The sequence below is a fragment of the Portunus trituberculatus genome, chromosome 19 (genome assembly GCF_017591435.1).
Source record: "Portunus trituberculatus isolate SZX2019 chromosome 19, ASM1759143v1, whole genome shotgun sequence".
NCBI lineage: Eukaryota > Metazoa > Arthropoda > Malacostraca > Decapoda > Portunidae > Portunus > Portunus trituberculatus.
In genome coordinates this window covers 5,286,080-5,307,475 of record NC_059273.1, presented here as the reverse complement: position 1 = coordinate 5,307,475, position 21,396 = coordinate 5,286,080, and the positions used below count along the sequence as shown (strand labels likewise).

Genomic DNA, 21,396 nt, shown 5'->3' with positions numbered 1-21,396 from the left:
AAAATTATGTAATTATTGCATCTCAATATGCTTACATGACATGAAAGATCACCTTAGCTGGATATTCTCTTTCTGCAACCATTTATTAATACTCCAAATTATTTGTCTCTCAGGACAATGTACGACTTTGGCTTCTGTGCCCTGGACATTCTGCAGGCTGTGGCTGAGGACTCTGGCACTTATGAGTGCCGTGCTACCAATCGTGTAGGCACTGCCACTTCCACACTGACGATTGGTGTCAAATGTGAGTTTCAGGAATTTTCCAGATTTCATGAAATACTCAGATGTGTATAAGACTGGCAGTTTTTTATAGTACATGAATTGATTACATATCTCCTGTTAAGAAGAATGGTAAATTTCATCAAAAGAAGACTTATAATTCTTATCCTATTATCAATTTTGAATGTAATGCCAAGGAAGTGAGAACAAATCTAAAATAAAAATAACATAAACCCAATCTTTGTGTTTTCAGCCAAGAGTGATTTCATTGTGGAGACCCAGCATCCCGAGGCCATGGCACAGATCAGCCGCCTGGAACAGAAGCCACCAAGCAAACGCCCTGAGGATGTACCAATGATTGAGAAACCTAACTTTGGACGTGCCCTGAAGAACCAGGAGAGGCTGATTGAGGGCCAGTCAGTTCACATGGAGGCCACTCTCACCCCTGTTAATGATCCTACAATGAAGGTTGAATGGTTCTTCAATGGACAACCAATTCCATCAGGTAAGAATCTTTTCTGTAGCCATGCTGGAAAGAACGAGTTGTGTGTGTGTGAATCAGTTGCAATTGCATACTATATATTGGGATACTTACCAAACCCTTATTAGTACTCTGACAATCCTAATCTGGGTTTGTAAGTTTGCATGTCTTCAAAATAAAACATGTGCTACACCACAAATATGCCTCTTGTGACCAATTCTCTCCCCTTCAGGCCATCGTTTCCGCACGACCTACGACTTTGGCTTCGTTGCTTTGGACATCCTGTATGCCTACCCTGAAGACTCTGGAACTTATATGTGCAAGGCCACCAATGCAGCTGGCCAGGCAGTCACCTCATGCAACATCGGGGTGGAGGGTAAGCTGGAGATGGCCCGGCGTGTTCACGGCTGCTTCGTCTACACTGGGAATGCTCCCATCGTCCGCCTTCCCAGGCACACCCCTTACAATTGAACTGTCCCCTTCTTATGTCTTCCTCCTCCTCCTCACTCTGCTCCCTGGCCCTAACACACAAACATACACCCTTCCACACACTAAAGATGTGAACTGAAAATCTTACCGACAAAAACGGGACCATCCGACACTAATCTTGATCTGGCAAGACAACTAGATTAGTGAATTTGTGACACATTTCCACACACTATTCCCTCCATCTTGCCCACACCTTTTCTTCTACATTTGCAATTTAAAGTAATGCTCCCGAATTTTTTAAGTACATATTTTCAGTACCACATCACATATTTTTGATGGAAGAGTATTTTTACTGGATGTGCTTTTGTTATACAGTATTTTGAACTGTTCAGCCGACAAGTTTGACAGTTACTTACTGACACTTTTTCATTGTAAGCAGTGATAGTTTTTCAGACTGAAACCAGACGATTTGTTATTATTATTATTATATTTTTGATTACATATATTAGCACCTGAATTAGATAGTCACAAAACACTACCAGCTTGCTTACACTGACACTGTTGGCTTAGCAGGAGGCAAACTACCATGGCTGTGCTCTGTGTGTGCGAGTTTTGTGTTTATATACTAATATTGCTAAGGATACATTGCCTCCCTCAACTAATGCCTCCTGAGGTGAGTGATGCCCACTAATGTCTGCGTCCTCTTTCAATCAGTTGTTGACAGACTTGTTGCATGTTGTTATTTTACCATATTTTGATTTAGTTGGCTGCACACAGCCAGTAGAAAACGAGTAGTGTTCTGTCTCTTCTCATAGAACATTTTAGACTTTTTTCTGTAGTGTTGTTAGCAATTGCGTTGTAGCATGTGTATTACACCCTTCAGTTTGATGGTGTGTGGACATTATTTGATCATTTGCATCAGCCAGTAATCAGTTCAAGATGCACTCTGTCAGATATTTTGTCCGATGTCCATGATGTTGTTCTCCCGGACATAATTACCTGAACAGACGCAGTGGCTGAGCACGTGGCTTTTGGCGTCATGGCCGCGGCGATCGATCTTGCCACTCTTCGAGTTTGCCAAGATTCATCGCCGCGCGATGTTCCGAAAACACGTCCACTTTTTATAAAACGAGTTATTGTTCCGTTCAGAAATTATCTCCGGAAGGACCCATTCAGTGTACCAAGAGCTCTAGTCACTTAATTGTAGTTCTCGATCTCTCCCACCTCCCAGTCCCCTTGAATCAGCATCACAATCACGCCAAATGTTATTTTGATCCAAGACTCCCGTGTTGACACACCTGGTAACAGTTTTGACCGCTTTTGTCAATCAATATGGCTCGCTTACTCGATCGTTGATACTCGCCGGGCCCCGCAACGCCTCCACGCTAACTGCGCGCTATTAGTTGCTTTCACACAAAATCTGTTTATAATATAGCCATATATATCCCTTATAATTTATATATACATACCTCTCTACACAGTTTCTTAGCGAGGCTCAAATATTCGTTATGATTGAACATTAAAAAGCACCTACATAGTTATTATATGAATTTTGTTTGTGCTTTGTGTTTGATGCCAAATTGCTTAGTGTCTTGCGAGAAAGAGGCTTATAAATAAAGACATGACAACCTCCCGTGTTTTCATCCATACCACAAAGGGATGATCACTTATCAGTCACAATAATGACCAGCATAGGGAACTGAGTCACGTTCTATACCAGAAGGATGTGAATAAAAGCGATATCGAGTAAGGGTAGGACAAGTTTTTAACTCATATCAGGACTGGTGATGCACGAGCCTCTTTCTGTGCCCTCTTGTCGCGACCTCAGCGTGTGAGGGACTGAGGGGAAGAACAGCTCACGGGAGTGGGCTGGGTGCGAGGGTGTGAGGAGGAGGAGCCACTGAGCGATGCAAGGTCGAGGTGTTGGCGGAGCTAAATATACCAGCGACCCGTGTGAGTCACGTCCGACAGTACCTGTGCCCACCGTTTATGGGAATATTCGTACCTACCTAACTCTTCATAGCCGGAGCGAGGGACTAGTCACTAGCGTAATGAGGGAGGGAGAGATAAGAGAAGAACCGCCATGTAAACATGCCCAAAGCCCTGACGAGCGAGATGGTTAAAAAGCAGTCGATGCAGCCAAGTCTAAAGTTAACCCATCTATCCTCGTCCCACTTGAGCCTTTACTACAGAAAGCCATTAGCCCTATATTAGTCCCGCGTGCCTGGGTTCTTGCGCCACACTCACGAGGCTGAGTTGGCATGCGGCGTGAGAGAAAGATGCAGGTGGAGGGGCTATAATGGATGCCCGATGCCTCGGCATGACATAGCACTGCCCTCCTAATTCAAAACCTTTCACATTGTCTCCCGACTCAGAAATTCCAAGGTGCCAAATGTAATTCACTCAGTGTCACCATGACCCAGAACTGGCAGATTGCGCTCATACAATATCGCTCAAATATTCATCGCACAACTTCATTTTCGATTCGTTTGCAAATGTGACACGTAACGCAGAGCAAGTGTATTATATTGTCTCAATTGACACTGTACCATCTTGTTAGTTTGCATAACCGTAAAAGGCAATCAGCTCTTGCTGGTAGCAAGGGTGGCGGCGCGTAGGCGTGAGTGGCAAGGAGACAGGATGCAGGTTGATAAGAGGGTGACGGGCACTGGCGGTAGAAATGACTAACTGATGAGCCATAAGGATTCATAACTCGAATACCATAATTTTCATCCATATGTCATATCAAACATGTGACCATAATCCTTCGATTAAGGAATGCAGATACTAAGCACCGAAACGAACACGGAGAACCACACGTACACACACACACACACACACACACAGCGCCGTGACTCATTTCTATCTTTACCGCATGAACTAGCCCATTGAAAAACCGCACTGCCTCCTCCTCTTCCCCCCTCCTCCCTCTACGGTGTCTCCCAGAATATGACGTGACACAATTTTAATAAGATAAAGGAGGACCAACCGACATTGCATCAACGCCTCAGAGTGAAAAGGAGGTCGCTCGGTACTCTTCCCTAGCCGCAAACTTCAGAGTGATGGTCTTGGCAACTTAGCCAATTTTGCGACTTTGCCGAATCCCCATTATGCGCACTATATGTCACGGTAGAAGTGGCTTGGTTAATTGATAATGATAAAGATGTCCACAAAACTTTAAATTCAAATAAAGAACGTCATGGAATACTTCTATGGATGTCTGAAAGAAATTAATAAAATGTTGGATGATGGAAGGAAAAATTTGAATTCAAGCAGAGAATATTGTGGAGGTTTTAGAGATTGCAAAGAGATGTATTTAGAGGATTGGATGGGGATGAGTATAAGGATTTTGATTCAAATAGTGAATATTATGCTCTATGCGTACCTACATATGACTGGATGACGATATGGTGATAAGGATTTATATTCAAGGAGAGATATCATTGTAGATGTCTTAGCGATTATATAGTTAAGGTAAAAGGCTCGATGCATATGTGGATTCAAAGAACACTAGAAGGCTTCTAAAATATGATAAATAGAAACAATGATTATGAGGGGAAAACAGAGAACCAGAAAAGCTAATCATTGCAAAAGGAGATGGCTAATAACGTAAGATGAGAATATATGTGAAACGAAGTGACAAAATGAAGGATGAGGCTGCTATAAATAAGCATGCAAGTATCTTAATGACAGAGTAGCAGGTGGGACTTTCAGTATGCAGATAAATATACAGTTAAATGGCAATCCCTGAAATTAAGCAAACGAACAGTATCGGTAAAACAAATAAACCCAAAAAGTATCAGATAACACTACCTACAATTTTACCTAACATGTATCTAGTCACATCCCTTCATCTCTGCCTCATCATCCTCTCTAACTCATATTCACCGCCCCTAACCCCTCTTCATCGCCTATCTTCACGGCTGACTGGCACGCATCTCACTAACACACAATGGTAAGTTGTATGCATTGGTAACAGTAATAACAAACGTAGATAGAAAATAATGTATGTAGTTGTACGACATGTATTTTAAGGGTGTTGTCTATTGATGGCAGAGAGAGAGAGAGAGAGAGAGAGAGAGAGAGTGCAAACTGGATTAAGAAAAAAAAAAAAGAACCTAAAATAAACTATGTTGAACTTTGCATGTATGATAAGAGGTGCATAACAACAAGAATGTAGAATAAGAAAAATAATGAGAATAAAGAAGAAAATAAAGGATGAATAGAAGATGATTAATAAGGATGTATGTATGAATAGAATAACTAAAGGAAAAATATCATTAATATTTCTAGAAATATATTAATTAGGACAGAAAATATTTAGAATGGATTGAATTTATTATTACCACTACAACCACGTAGAATGCAAGATAGCGAAGAATAATATGATTGACGAAAAAGTGGAACAGAAAGATGGAAGAGGAGGAGGAGGAGGAGAAGGAGTAGAAGTGACAGAAGAAAGAATGATCAGTAGGAAATGTGGAGGAATTAAACCATGAACAGCAATTGATCAACGAAAAGATGGAACAGAAAGATAGAGGAGAAGGACGAGGGGCAGAAGAAAGGATGATCAGTAGGAAATATGGAGGAATTAAATTAGGAACAGTAATGGTCTTGAAAACTAAAGGCTTCTGGTGTCGCCCTCACAGCCACTGATAGCATGCAGCTCGATACCCTCGACGAGCAGCGCCTTAGCAAGATCCGAAAGCTGGAAGAGGTGAGCGACGTGACCCAGGAGTTGAAGCAGGAGGTGTTCAGGAAGCCCGTGTTCACCACCCCTCTTCTCAGGTTAGTCAGATTATTGCTTGTAGATGAGTGAGTGAGCGAAGATGTGTGTTATTTTATGTGTAGGTGCGTGGTTTTGTTGCGTGTGTGAGTACCTGTTTACTGATAAGGTCAATGGCTTTTTTTACATTGGTGAGTTTTATTGCTTTTGAGTGAATGAGTGTGTAAGTAGTTTTGATGAATACGTTGCGAGTTTATTGTTTTTTCATGACAGAGAGTATGTGTGGGTGGTTTTATTGGTCATTTTCGCAGTTCATGTTACTTTTGAATGAGTATGAGTGTGGAACTGCTAGCCTGGTAAACTAATAGATATATACTTCCCGCAGCGTGGACAACCTGAAGGAGGGCGAACGTTGTCACCTGGAGTGCCGCCTGGAACCCATCAATGACCCGCACATGAAGGTGGAGTGGTTCGTCAATGGCGTGGAGATCAAGACTGGTGAGTTGGTGCCACTTCATGCCCCTCATACTTACCTCCCACTCATGCCTACCTGACTATTGACTATGAAGATTATAGGTGTAAAGTTTCAAGGTGGTATTATAGTGTGCCGTATCAGGTGTGTGTGTGTGTGTGTGTGTGTGTGTGTGTATTTGAATTGAAGATAGAGAAAGTATGTCTGCTATTTGTATATTTTTCTTTATTTTCCTGGTTGCTGTGTAATTCAGATACACACACACACCGCGTAGTGTAGTGGTTAGCACGCTCGACTCACAATCAATAGGGCCGGGTTCGAGTCCCGGGGCGGCGAGGCAAATGGCTAAGCCTCTTAATGTGTGGCCCCTGTTCACCTAGCAGTAAATAGGTACGGGATGTAACTCAAGGGGTTGTGGCCTCGCTTTCCCGGTGTGTGGAGTATGTTGTGGTCTCAGTCCTACCCGAAGATCGGTCTATGAGCTCTGAGCTCGCTCCGTAATGGGGAAGACTGGCTGGGTGACCAGCAGGTGACCGAGGTGAATTACACACACACACACACACACACACACACATACACACACACACACAGAGAGAGAGAGAGAGAGAGAGTACATGTGTGTGTTGGACAGTTATTCACATACACAGTACTACCTAATATGTACCTACCATTGGTTTTGTATTTGGATTCCCATGTCTATCATCAGTACCCATTTTACCATTTTTTCCTTGCATATCAACCTGTAAAGCCTCAGTGCTGGGATAGATAGAATAGATAGAATGCATGAATTGTATGTTTGCTTGGCAGGTCACCGCTTCCGCACCACCCATGACTTTGGCTATGTTGCCCTGGATGTGCTCTACACCTACGCTGAGGACTCTGGCAATTATCTGTGCAAGGCTACCAACAGAGTGGGCGAGGCTGTCAATTCCTGCAGTGTCAATGTGTCCGGTGAGTCTTCTTAAAGTGTGCCATTTGTAGACTGTTATCTTTATTCAGATTACTCCTGTGTCATTGCAAGGTTAAGTAGTAATAGTGTCTTCTGCAAGTGTTTCATTTAATTATGCAATATTGTACATTCTTAACTGAGACATATACATTGCATTTTAGTTTAGGTTTGATGAGAGAGAACTTTCAATGATCTCACAAGTTTGATGGTTTACCTTTAAGCTCATGTATGAATAGAATCTTGTTTAAACTCATGGTCTATTGACTAACATGCGTGTGGTGTTTGTTTGCAGCCCGCCGTAATATCTACATGGACACCCAGCATCCCCAGGGCTGGGAAAAGATTCAGAGCCTGGAGCAGAGGCCCAAGTATGAGCGCATTGAGGTTGCTGATGCTCCTCTGCTGGCTCCTCGGTTCACCTCTGAACTCCGGGTGAGTATTAGTGATTCTCTGAGATATTGGTTGTTCTTGGTTGCATTTTTATACATTTCTCCCTTTCTATAGTGCATAATCAGCTGTATTCAAGAAGACTCATTTAAGATTTTTTTCATTTTTATATTTTTATCTAAACTGTTACGTATCATGTCATGCTGATCTGGTGTAGTAAGCACTGATGGATGAAGAAAATCCCACAAGATAATAAAGGAGCATATGTGCATTTCAGGGCAACACTCAGCTCTCTGAAGGACAACATGTACATCTGGAGGGCCGCGTGGAGCCTGTGCATGACCCCACTCTGCGCATTGAGTGGTACCACAATGGCCAGCTTCTGCAGTCTGCTGCACGCTTCCACACCACATTTGACTTTGGTTATGTGGCTCTGGACATCACTGGCGTGTACCCTGAGGACTCTGGAGAGTACACTTGCCGAGCTGTTAACAAGATTGGTGAAGCCGTGTCCAAGATCACCTTCAAAGTGGAGGGCAAGGAGGGCGTGATCTACGAGTCTGCCCGACCTGAGGGTCTGGAAAAGATTCGTCAGCTGGAGGACTCTACTCGCCCTGCACCTGTAAGGATCAGTTTGTGTGGTAGCTATATGTACTTGATCTGAGAAGAAACAAACTAGCAAAATGTGTATATTCTCAGTAAAGATGTGCTAAAGCTCTGATTATCTAGTAGGAATGTGAATACTGCAAATAGTTAGACTGAAAGATGAGAAAAGATTGTGTTAATTGATACATGCTACACTTTCAAACTTCTCAAATTTTCCCTCCCCTTTCTCTCAGGCACCGGAGGAGACTCGCACCTTCCAGCGTCCAGTCTTTACTCAACCTCTTCAGAACCTGGACAACCTCACTGAGGGTGAACTTGCCCACTTTGAGTGTCGCCTCATCCCTGTTGGTGACCCCAAGTTGAAGGTGGAATGGTTCAGGAATGAGAAGCCCATAGAGACAAGTGAGTTACTTGGTTCACCTACTTTTCATCACATCTTTGTTCCAGACATTTTGCAACTCTGTTTTATGACGTTTTTCTTTTTTACTACAGAAGTTAAAAGACAGATAAGTTTTTCTTTGCTTTTTTGTTGGGTTTGTGCTTTACTTTAGGAAAAATTTATGTCTCATGATTAGAAAGAACAAAAGCTGCAATGCTGTGTTCATCATTATATCATGACTTTAGACAATGCTGCTTTTCCCCGCAGGCTCCCGCATTAACCGCACCCACGACTTTGGCTATGTTGCCCTGGACATCACTGGAGTGCGTGCTGATGATGAAGGAATTTACATGTGCCGTGCCACCAATGATCTGGGAGAGGCTGTCACCACCGCCTCAATCAAGATCAAAAGTGAGTGTTCAAACTTCACTTATACACACACACACACACACACACACACACACACACACACACACACACACACACACACACACACACACACACACACACACACACACACACACACGGCCCGGTAGCTCAGTGGTTAGAGTGCTGGCTTCACAAGCCAGATGACCGGGGTTCGATTCCCCGGCCGGGTGGAGATATTTGGGTGTGTCTCCTTTCACGTGTAGCCCCTGTTCACCTAGCAGTGAGTAGGTACAGGATGTAAATCGAGGAGTTGTGACCTTGTTGTCCCGGTGTGTGGTGTGTGCCTGGTCTCAGACCTATCCCAAGATCGGAAATAATGAGCTCTGAGCTCGTTCCGTAGGGTAACGTCTGGCTGTCTCGTTAGAGACTGCAGCAGATCAAACAGTGAATTACACACACACACACACACACACACACACACACACACACACACACACACACACACACACTTTCTCAGGAACAGGATAAAACTCGAAGATTTGATTTTATACTTTTGAATTCCAAAGCCTTCTGAGAAATATGCATTATCCTTCCTCATCCACAGCACATGCCAACATCATGATGGATTCTCAGCATCCAGAGGGCATGAAGAAGATCAAGGCTCTGGAAGACCGCAAGGCAGATGAACCTACTGCCGCTCCTGACAAGGTGAGTTAGAATGAGTGGTCTTTGTACCCAGTGTTAGCTCCAGACTCCATGTGGCCTATGTCAAAATCAAGCACTATTTGTATATAGTTTCATTACCTATATTCATGATGAACAGTACTTTATGATTTGAGAGTTGAATGTAAAACTAAATCTTAAACATGTATTTTATCTTGGTTTATTTATTGAGATCTGAGAATGAAAAGAATCAGTGCACTTATAGTATTTCATGAAATTAAGATTTCATCTTCATCCCTAACATGTGATATGTGATGTTCATTATTGATGTCTTCTGTGTTTGTCAGGTTTATGACAAGCCAGTATTCACCAACAACCTGACTGGCCCAGAGCAAGTCATGGAAGGCCAGCATGCCCACTACGAGTGTCGTGTAGTGCCAGTTGGTGATCCCAACATGAGATTTGAGTGGTACTGCAATGGTGTTGAACTGAAGATGGGTAAGTCAGAAAATCCTACCTTGTCAGATTTAAACAAGTGAATGTTATGTTTTTCTAATATTTTAATGACCAGTTATCTTTTAGTGTTGTTTGATGTTGTGCACACTTTTGTATCCCACAGGCTCAAGGTTCACCACCAACCATGACTTTGGCTATGTGACTCTGGACATCCTCCACTGTGTGCCTGAGGACTCTGGTGTGTACATGTGCAAGGCAATCAACAAGGCTGGTGAGGCAGTCAGCTCCTGCACCACCAGAGTTATTGGTGAGCTTCTTTTGAAAAGTTGAATGTGTGTATTTGAACAAGTTACAAACTGGGATTTATATTAGTAAATAGTGATTCAATTATTGTTTCATAGCACTTTTATCTAACATGGTAAATTTTTCCAGTGGTTTGAAGAATCATGACTATATATGTTTATGAAATCACTGATGATTTATGTTACGTTTAGCCAAGGGCAGCATTCTGGGAGATGCTCTCCACCCTGGCTGGGAGACAATCAAGCTCCGTGAGGCACAGTGGAACAGAGTACCTGAAACACCAATCTCTCCTGAGCACCAAGAGCCACCCATGTTCACCAAGCACTTGGAGAGCTTTGAGCGTCTGCAGGTCAGTAGCCAAAGAAAAGCAGGAGTATATGTATAATATCCACCTGATAGAATTCTAGCTTATTTCTTGTTAAAGTGAAATATAACTCATGAACATTTGAATTGTGGTAATGTGGAATATGTGAATGGGAGATGGAGGAGTACAAGTGTTGGTGTTTGGGTGCAGGAGGGTGGCAACTTGAGGCTGGAGGCTCAGGTGCAGCCAGCTCGTGATCCCTTCCTCAGCATTGAGTGGTTCAAGAATGGTGTTCAGCTGGCCACTGGTGAGTGTTCTGGCTGGTCTGTGTGGTTTGTCGGATACAATGTGTCTTCGTGGAGCTTCACTTTGATATTTTATGTTTAACAAAAGGGAGCAAAGACTGACAGTCTGGTTCATGTTATCCATGTTTTATTTGCTATTTAGTTTGTGTTTCTGTAATTACCTATGTCCTGTGTGTTATACTTACCTAAAGAGAACTGTCCATTTAACTGCTTTGTCCCTGATCAAATCCAGTGTAGCATACCATAATTAGCATTAAGAACTTATAAATGTCCGAGTTGTTATGATTCACCAACTCAAGACTAAATTTTATAGTATAGAGATAGTTTTTCACATTACACCACTAAAATTTAGGAAATTACTGTGCTTTATAATCCAAAAGAGTTAATTTTACCTAATAACTCCTAAGCAAAAATTAGTGCTTACTGGTGGGGCAGACATCACTTCCCACACCTTGACAAGCATTAACCCAGTGTGTCATTACTAAACCTTGATGTGTTCATTGTGTTTCCACACTGGAGCTGGCAGTGCTGAAGGTTTAAGGTTACTAAACAGCCATGTCTTTGTGTTCTTCCCTGCTCTTGCCAGGTGCTGGAGGCATTGTGGGCTCCTACAATGAAGGTACTTGTTGCTGTTTTGACTACATGTTGAGGTGGAGGGAGTAGCATTTTGTAGCTGAATGGTGGTGGATGAAATGGCTTGTGTAGCATGTACTGTGTAGCATTTTTGAAAATTCAATACTCATTATTGAGTGTTGGTGCAGTGTGTTTAGTAAAGATATTGAACAGTCAGATTCTTTCTTGCAGGTAGAGGATACAATTTGACTTTATAAGATATTTATAAAAAAAAGAAAAGCATGTCTCGGAAATGTAAAATGTGGATTATTCTGCAGTTTTGCTATTTCTTTAAAAGATTTATTTGTCCTGACTACAATAAAAATTTCAAATTGAAATATAAATATCAAAAACTTTGTGGCTTGAACTGTACATTATGCTCCTATTTCATAGTGCATGACTGAAAAGTTTGCTCTGGCTTGTATCATTAAGGACTGGAATGCAAACTGTTTATTTCTAAGATTTTGATTACATCAGTAAGATTTTGTAGTCATAATTTACATAATCCATATATTGTGGATTAAAATTTTTTGTATTTCCTAAATTGTGGATTGAAATTCTTAGTATTTCATGAATTATGGATTGAAGTCTTGAACCTAGCTCTAATGATGTTCCTCTCTCCCCAGGTACTCGCTGCCGCAGCACGTTTGACTTTGGTCACGTGACACTGGACATCTCTGGGCTCCGAGAGAGTGACTGTGGCATCTACACCTGCAAGGCTGTCAACCGTGTGGGAGAGGCTGTGTCCACCTGTAACATCAAGGTCTTTGGTAAGCAATTTGCTCACTGTGTTCACTGCATGTCATGAACAATGAAAATTTGGTGTTTATGAATTGAAATATGAGTTATTGGTAATTGATTCTTATTTTAATTTTCAACCTGGCCTAGATATATCATCAAATGTGGCTATGTCATTAGTGTATTGAGTTAGTGAAATGATTTCAGGATCCACACAACTAATCACATGCTTGTTTGGTTTCACAGATCGTCATTGGCTCATTGGTGACTCAATACATCCTGATGCTCTGAAGAAGATTGCAGATCTGGAGACACCACAGACTCAAAGTGTCCAGACTACTGAACCTGTTTTTGAGGTCCCGATGTTCATCTCTCACTTGAATGACGTAGAGTGCCGAGAGGGTGACAATGCTCACTTTGAGTGCAGAGTTGAGCCCTCCCGCGACCCAACTATGAAAATTGGTAGGTTAAGAAAAGGTCAAAAAGTAAATGATTTTGATTTGAAGTTATTGTGCCTGGTAATGTTTTCTAATTTCTGTGTGTTTCCCTTCAGAGTGGTTCATCAATGGCAAACCCATGAGGGCAGCTGCACGTTATGCTGCACAGTACGACTTTGGGTTTGTGTCCCTGGATTGCACTCACTGCTACGCTGAGGACTCTGGTGTGTATACATGCCGTGCCACTAACTCAAAGGGCTCAGCCTCCACCAGTGGCACCCTGAAGTGCATCAGTAAGGCTAACCTATACTTCGACACCCAGCATCCGCAGGGCAAGGCTGGCCTCGAGAAGGTGAGCCTAGTTGATTTTCCGGTGCTATGAATATATTGTCTGCGTGAATGACATGTCAGAGAAAACCTTAATTACTTAAAGTTGGCACTAATAGCTGTGACATTTTGTAGTTTCTTAACCAAGGATATCTCATTTCAAACAGGTGGAAGAGGCTGAGCGAGCTTACTGGGCAAAATACCAGAAGCAAGTATCTGAGCAGGAAGTCAGCTATCCAAAGCCATTCTTCATCAGGCCTCTGCAGCCCAGTTTCTCTCTCAATGAGAACCAGGTTTGTTTTCTCTCTTCAGTCATTGATTTTTATTTTGTCAGTCATGAAGCTTGTACATTATAACATATTTCTTCAACACTACCTTTCATTCTAAACCATCATCTTGGCTCTCAGGCTCTGCATATGGAGGCCAATGTGGAACCCAAGCAAGATCCCGACCTGAAAATTGAATGGTTCCTGAATGGCAAAGTCTTGGAGCAGGCTCACCGCTACAAGACCACCTATGACTTCGGCCTTGTCACCCTCGACCTGAACGATGCCTATGAACGCGACCAGGGCATCTACACTTGCCGTGCCTTCAATAAGGTCAGTGAGGATATCATGTCACAATTGTTGATATTTATTAGTATTCAGTTTGTGATACAAAATTTTTATATTGATCTTAGCAGTGGCGTGTATAATTGATATATTTCATTATTGCAGCATGGTGAAGCTTTCAGCACCTCTACTGTTGTGGTGGGCAGCAAGGATGTCCTCATTGAGGCCACACAGCATCCAGCTGGTGAGGCAGGTCTGGATGCCATCCAGGTAAGGATAGTCATATCTGTGACTCAGCCACATTTTCTCTTATCCTAACAAATATTGGAATAGATATATTCTTTATTGAGTTTAAGGATTGAAGTGGCTGTAAAGATACATAAATACACCTAAAAGATAACTTCGACTCTCCTTCAGAAAATGGAAGAGAAGAATCTGCGTCGTGATGACCGTCTCCTGCCTGATGAGGAGGGACACCCACCACAGTTCACCAAGCCATTCAAGGTAACTTGATGAAATCATTTGTGATTTTTTTTTTTTGTATTGTAGTAGCTTGTAGCTTATCTTTCTATCCAAACAAAAATATTAGGTTTAAACAACAAAAGATACGGAGATAATAAGATTTGTGCATAAATTTAACAGGATCTGAGCAACATCGAAGAGGGTGAAGTAGCCCACTTCGAGGGGTTGCTCATTCCTCTGGGCGACCAGACCATGCGGGTGGAATGGTTCTTCAACGGTGAGCCCCTCAAGGCTTCGCACAGGTTCCGCACCGTGTATGCCTTTGGAGTCGTCATTCTTGAGATCATTGGAACCAAGGTCAGTTTCCACATGAGCAGTGATATAACAGGCATGTAGTATTGATCAGACACTGTTGTAATGCTTTTCAAGATTTGAAACTAAATTTTAAAACCTTTTTTTTTTCAGGTTACTGACTCTGGTGAATACACTTGCAAGGCCCACAACAAGTGGGGCAAAGCTGAGTGCTCTGTCAAGCTGGAATGTGTTGACCGTGCCCATGGTCAGCCACCCAAGTTCACCACTCACCCACAGAGCCTGTCAGGCCTCAAGGATGGTGACTCTGCTCACTTTGAGTGCACCCTCATCCCTGTTGGTGATCCTAACATGAAGGTGGAATGGTTCCACAATGGTGAGCCTCTGCGTAATGCTACTCGCATCAAGACTGTGAGTGACTTTGGTTTTGTTGTGCTGGACATCTCGTACCTGCAGAATCATGATGCTGGAGAGTGGGTCTGCAAGGCCACCAACAAGTATGGTTCTGACACCACCAAGGCAAACCTGAACTGCTTTGGCATGGGAGGAGTGTACACTGACTCACTTCAGCCAGCCTCTCTTGATAAGATTGCAGCCCTTGAAGGCCACAAGGCTGATTTGAAGCCCGGTGATGCAGGACCAGCAGCAGAGCCACCAAAGTTCATCACACACATCACCAACATTGACAGACTTGTGGAGGGACAGAGTGCTCACTTTGAGGCTCGATTGAGGCCAATCAATGATCCCAACCTTACAGTTGAGTGGTTCAGGAATGGCAAGAAACTTCCAACAGGCCACCGCTACAGGACCTTCCATGACTTTGGCATTGTTATCTTGGACATCCTGTACTGCTATGAGGAGGACTCAGGTGTGTATGAAGCACGTGCAGTCAACAAGCTGGGATCGGACAAGACTACTGCCAACTTGAAGTGTTTCAGTAAGACTAACTTGATTTTGACCCCACAAGTACCCAAGGGTATGGAAGGAGGCCTTGAGAAGCTGCAAAATCTTGAGGATTCTGCCTGGACTCGTCGTGACTCTGTGACCTCTGAGAGGGTTGGCATGGCACCAAAGTTCACTGTTCCACTGAGCAACATTGAGAACTTGAAGGAGAGTGAGAATGCTCACTTTGAGGCTCGCCTTGTTCCCACAGACGACCCTCGCCTGAAGGTTGAGTGGTACTGGAATGGCAAGCCCATGAAACACAGCTCCAGAATCCGCCAGTTCTGTGACTTTGGCTTTGTCATAATGGAAATCTCTCCCATTTATCCCGAGGACTCTGGTGAGTACATGTGCCGAGCCTACAACGACTATGGTGAGGCTGTTACCAAGGCAACGCTGAAGTGTGAAGGCAAACGCTCCATCATCCTGGAGACTCAGCTGCCAAAGTCCATGCAGAAGGGCATGGAAAAGATTGCTGAACTTGAGGGCTTGATGATAAAGTCTCCTGACCTGGGTGCACCCTCAGATGTTGGTCAACCACCTCAGTTCATCACTCAGCCACAAGACACTTCCATCACTGAGAATGGCCTTGCTCACTTTGAGTGCAGACTACAGCCAGCAAATGACCCTGACCTTCGTGTTGAGTGGTACCACAATGGCCGTCCTCTGTGTGCTGGCTCCCGCATTAAGACAATTAATGATTTTGGCTTTGTTATCCTGGAAATAGCCAACTGCTACACCAGGGATGCTGGCACCTACACCTGCCGAGCTGTGAACAAACACGGAGAAGCTTCTGTGGAGTGCAAGATGTTTGTCTCTAGCAAGAGTAGCATTGTTCTTGAACCACAGGCTACCATGAAGTTCAAGGGGCTCACTGAAGCTCTTCAGAAGCTTGAGGAAGACAAATATAAGAAGGAGGTCGTGCCTCAGGATGAGGAGAAGCCTTGTCCTCCAAGATTTGTTACCGAGCTGCAGGACATCCATGATCTTGTTGAGGGCCAGCCTGCTCACTTTGACTGCCGTGTAGAGCCTGTGGGTGACTCAACCATGCGAATTGAGTGGTTCCATAATGGCATGCCAGTCAATGCTGGATCACGTGTTCACATGATGGATGACTTTGGCTTTGTTGTCCTTGATCTTGAGTGGACCTTTGCCCGCGACACTGGAGAGTACATCTGCCGCGCCACCAATAAGTGGGGCCAGGCCACCACCAAGGCCATGCTCAATGTTCGCTTCAAGCACAACATTGACACCAACACTCAGCTGCCGCAGGGCATGACTGCCGAGAAGCTGAAGGAGTTGGAGCGTGGACCTCTGACTGAAAGACATGATTTGGATGAAGATATGAAGCCTCCCAAGTTCACTGTACCAATCAAGAACCAGAGTCTGCAGGAGGGAGAGCGTGCCTTCTTTGAGGCCCGTGTGGAACCCCGCAATGATCCCAACCTGCAGGTCGAGTGGTACTACAATGGCAAGGTTCTTCAGACTGGCCATCGCTTCAGGACCAGCTTTGAGATGGGTCATGTCACTCTGGAGCTCCTGTACACCTATGCTGAGGATTCTGGAGAGTATACCTGCCGTGCCTTCAACAAGCTCGGCCAGGACACCACCAAGGCTACTCTCAAAACCAAGGGTTGGTGTCACTTTCATATATTCCTACATTATACATGTAAAGAGATTTTAAAACTTTAGACATCTAATGATGAATTCACTCTCCATTCATTAAGTATTGGAAACTGTGTTACTAAAGATGATCAATTTTTTTTAAATTTTTCCAACAGCGAGCCAGTCAGTGGTGGTCATGTCCCAGGTTCCCAAGGGCATGAAGGCTGGTGTGGACTTTGCCACCCAGATGGAGGAGACTCTGAAGAAGTACTGCAAAGACATCATGCTCACCCCAGAAGACATCTATGATGAAGAAAAGCGACAGCCTCCTCGCTTTGTGACTCACATCAAGGACATCAGTGACCTCAAGGAAATGGAGGAGTTCAAGTTTGACTGCCAGTTGGCTCCTGTTGGTGATCCCAACATGAAGGTTGAATGGTTCTTCAACGGCCGCCCACTTCCATTCAGTAAGTGTTGCTTCACACTCAAGTACCACAGGATCTGGACCATGTGAATGTATTATATTCATAATATTAGAATGATTGAGAAGTAATACATATTCATTTTCATGGCATGTAAAAGCAAACCAAATATATTTATAATGAATTCAGTCACTTCTTAAAGATTTCAAACATACAGAAGCAAGCAAGTTCATTTTATTTCTTTATCACAGAGAACCGCTTCACTCCCATCTATGACTTTGGCTATGTTGCTCTCGTCATGAACTGGGTGTTTGGCGAGGACTCTGGTGAATACCTGTGCCGCGCCACCAACCTCTGGGGAATGGACGAGACCCGAGCCACCCTGAAGGCCACAGGGCGCCCAGGTGTCATCTATGAATCTCAGATTCCTAAGGGCATGCAGTCCCTTGAGAAGATCAGGGAACTTGAAGCCTCTATGTTGGCGTGAGTATTGGGATATAAAGAATATCCACTCTTCATAGAAATTTTCATCTATAATTCTATCTAGATACCAGGCAAGCAGTCCTACATAGGGTTGCACCACATATCTACATATACATGATTCACTCGCTTGACTCCATCAGCTCTCAGTGGAAAAACAAAATAATATTCACTCTTGAATTTTAGATGAATTTCTATTCACTTCTACATTAGAAGAATAAACATAAGCAGTAAATAGAAGTTTTAGGAGAATAAATGGCTTTTTTATAAGGTACATTACAAAATGAGAGTGAATTATCTTTTCATAAGATACATTTCAAAAGAAGGAGAGTGAATAATAATTTTTTAAGATACTGTATTTGTTTTTCACAGACATCGTGAGACCACCGTGGAGGAGGAGAAGCAGCGATGCAAGCCTGAGGTGCTGAAGAAACCTGAGAGCCTGATGGTGCAGGAGGGAGACTGGGCTCGCTTCAGCATCCGTGTGTCTGGGCATCCACGTCCAAGAGTCATGTGGATTGTCAATGGCAACACTGCGATGAGTGTAAGCATTGGGAGTCTTAGAGAAGAAACATATACAGTGGTAGATAAATGTTCACTGAATACTGTTTTGTTTGTAGCTATAGTCGTAAGGCTTAGATACAAGAAACTACTTGTGAATGCATGTTGGTAAATACTAAATAGATATTTTCTTTAGTAGTTTTGAATATTTCTTTGCCTGGTGCCTCAAAACAAGAGAGTAATTAACTGTTTTTTCCATCTTGTAACACACAATACTTGTATTTTCCATTAGGGCAACCGATTCAAGATCTGGTATGACGGTATGTACCACTTGGACATCCCCAAGACCCGCCAGTATGACAACGGCAAGGTGGAGGTCATCTGCCGCAACTCTCTGGGTGAGACGTATGCCTGCTGTGAGCTGAAGGTGAATCCACGCCAGGACGACTACCGTGCTGTCCTCAAAAACTCCCCCAGGCGTAAGTGTTTTCTTCCAGCAGGGTAGCGGGCACCACAGATTTGAGGGTACTGGTAAGCAGGCAGTTTTCAGGCTGTGCAGATCTGCTGGGCTCCTGAGCTGCTACCTTTTTCCTTACAGGTCTGCTGGTGGTAGTAGTCAAATGTCATTGCTCCTCCCCACAGATTCTATCTTCATCCCTTCAGTTTCCTGTGACGAAGTGTTGCTGCTGCTGTTTCTTCCTTCATGATTCATGAATGTTATCATCATCATCATCATCATCATCATCATCATTGTCCATTGTCATCATTGATTTTCAGCATTCATGGAGACTGGCCATTCTATATCTTCATTTTGGATGATGCAAATATTATATATTGTATAACAGTAAGGGACATAACTTATCTAGTGGTGAACCAGTGATCTCACAAACCACCAGATAACCCATGTTCCAGTGCTCCACTGCTGGGCATTGCTGCCCACTCAAGAGATGCAGGTCATGGGGTGTCTGGCTTGGTGTTGGTCACTGGGTGCCACAGCCATACCTAACAGTAACACCACTCTGCTACACTCACCACTGGTTGTAACACCGATACCTTGAGCAACCACACCCAGCACTACCAAAACGCCACTTGGAAACTAACATATATTTTCATTTCTTCTTTTACACTTCTTTTTTTTATTTCTTCATTTCCTCTTCAGTCTTATTATTTGGTAAGTCAGCGAAGGTAAGAGTTAGCAAAGTTGCCCGATTGTTTTCCCCATTGTGTTTCTGTTCATGTTTAGTTGCGCCAAACACTTTGGTTCAGGCTGCCTAACCTTTCCGTCTTGCCCCATAACTTAGATAATGCTAACGGTCACACATGTAAACCTTGCTGTATTATTAAAAAAAGCCTATAATTCCTGCCATGTTTTTATCTAACTCTTTAGTTTTGGTATTTGTTATTATGTCTGTATGTATGCAAATCTTGAAGTACTATATATGTTGCATGTTGTCATATATACATGTCCACATGTCCATGTCATGTCACAGGAGTCATTTCTTCTCCAAACGTTGACAGTTAGTGAAGCAACAGTGTCCTTGAGCACATGTACTCTTCTTGTCATTACTATACAGTGACACCATGTCTCTGAAACTTTTAGATACATTTCCATGCCCTGTTGATAAACTATTTCTACCTTTGTTGATGTGTGTGATGCACTTGCCACCTTTAGAACAGATTAGTATTCCTCCCCTCCCCCTTTAGTATCTGCAGTCACTTGTTAGATGCTGCATCAGTATGCCCCTGTTTGGTATCCCTTTAGTTTGATGTCCTGTTAGCCAGAATTCGGTGGTGGCTGGAGCATGCGCCCCTGCCGTGCTGGCTTGAGGGTTGGGCCTAATGAGGGGTATTTTTGTAGCCTGGTATGACACTGACCTCAAGAGTTATCAGAAGGAACGCAAGGAGACTGAACTTGATCGTGTCTTTGAGGAAAAGATTGACACTGATTACTCCATTCTCCATGAGTCCAAGTTTGGTGAATACATGGCTAAACCCATGGACAAGACTGAAGAAACTGAGTGGCAAAAGCTGGCCAAGAAGAAGAAGGCTGGAGAGAAAATCAAGGAGGTGGGTTGCCAGCCAGATAATGGGCCTTCTATTAATGGATTATTAAAAATGTGTCACTTTGGCAAGTTTTGATATTTTCACATTGATATTACTGAAAATGTTGAGAAAAATGTCTAGAAAGGGAAAACCAATATCTTATTTTGTTGAAAAATTATATTAACAAAAATTTGAATGTTTCACCTACAGCTGGAGGACTCACAGAGGGCCAAGGGCAAGAAAGACATCATGTTTGCCTCACCAGCAGAACATGCTGCCCAACACTCTCTGGCCAAGGGCATGGCCTCCCGCTATGAGGAATCACTGTAAGTGTAGAAGCATTCATATTACATTTGCAGCCCAGATGTATCAATAAAGAACTGCCATGTTTTTCAGCATCATTTCATGGAAGCAGGATTTAAAGAATGAATGAATTTTTAGTTACCAACACTTAAAAATGCAACATTTACTGATGAAAGGGAATTACAAAAATGACTCAATTGGTATACATGTGCATACATTACAGTAGATCGAGGCTCCATTATGTATAGTTGACTATTAATAGTAACACAAGGCAGCCTCTTAGTAGTGGTCAGTTAGCATATCAGGCAATAAAGTATGCTTAGACAGTGAAACAAAGTCAAAGGTTCCTGATGCAGAATTGCTTCCCAACAGTGCGGAAGATGACTCAGGGAAGCCTAAGTATGAGAGACCACCAAGACATGTCCTCAGGTAGCCATCTGTCCCTCCCAGCTAATATCTCATATTTGTGTGCTCTTAATTTATTTCTTTATCATTTTTTGGTTTTCAGTCTACATACATCACTGTGATCTCTTTCTTAAATTTTCTTGAATACTAAAAGTTTTATGTCTAGATTTCCAGTTTTTGAAATTATTGAATATCTTCTTCAGTGATT

The 21,396-nt window shown here is 43.0% G+C and overlaps 1 protein-coding gene across 1 annotated transcript in view; it reads left to right on the top strand.

Annotated features, from left to right (window-relative positions):
- Positions 1-21,396, top strand: part of LOC123506322 (titin-like) — a 170,244-nt gene that overhangs the window by 26,843 nt on the left and 122,005 nt on the right. Inside the window, 31 exon segments of the mRNA XM_045258289.1 lie at positions 114-244; positions 473-724; positions 933-1,076; positions 5,779-5,917; positions 6,241-6,353; positions 7,135-7,278; positions 7,569-7,708; positions 7,941-8,285; positions 8,503-8,671; positions 8,916-9,059; positions 9,622-9,725; positions 10,028-10,178; positions 10,300-10,443; positions 10,631-10,788; positions 10,954-11,050; positions 12,287-12,430; positions 12,645-12,860; positions 12,952-13,187; positions 13,330-13,455; positions 13,570-13,761; positions 13,879-13,983; positions 14,131-14,217; positions 14,356-14,532; positions 14,641-17,062; positions 17,211-17,501; positions 17,708-17,939; positions 18,309-18,480; positions 18,730-18,916; positions 20,296-20,504; positions 20,691-20,806; positions 21,156-21,212. Coding sequence (XP_045114224.1) covers positions 114-244; positions 473-724; positions 933-1,076; positions 5,779-5,917; positions 6,241-6,353; positions 7,135-7,278; positions 7,569-7,708; positions 7,941-8,285; positions 8,503-8,671; positions 8,916-9,059; positions 9,622-9,725; positions 10,028-10,178; positions 10,300-10,443; positions 10,631-10,788; positions 10,954-11,050; positions 12,287-12,430; positions 12,645-12,860; positions 12,952-13,187; positions 13,330-13,455; positions 13,570-13,761; positions 13,879-13,983; positions 14,131-14,217; positions 14,356-14,532; positions 14,641-17,062; positions 17,211-17,501; positions 17,708-17,939; positions 18,309-18,480; positions 18,730-18,916; positions 20,296-20,504; positions 20,691-20,806; positions 21,156-21,212 — 7,344 coding nt within the window.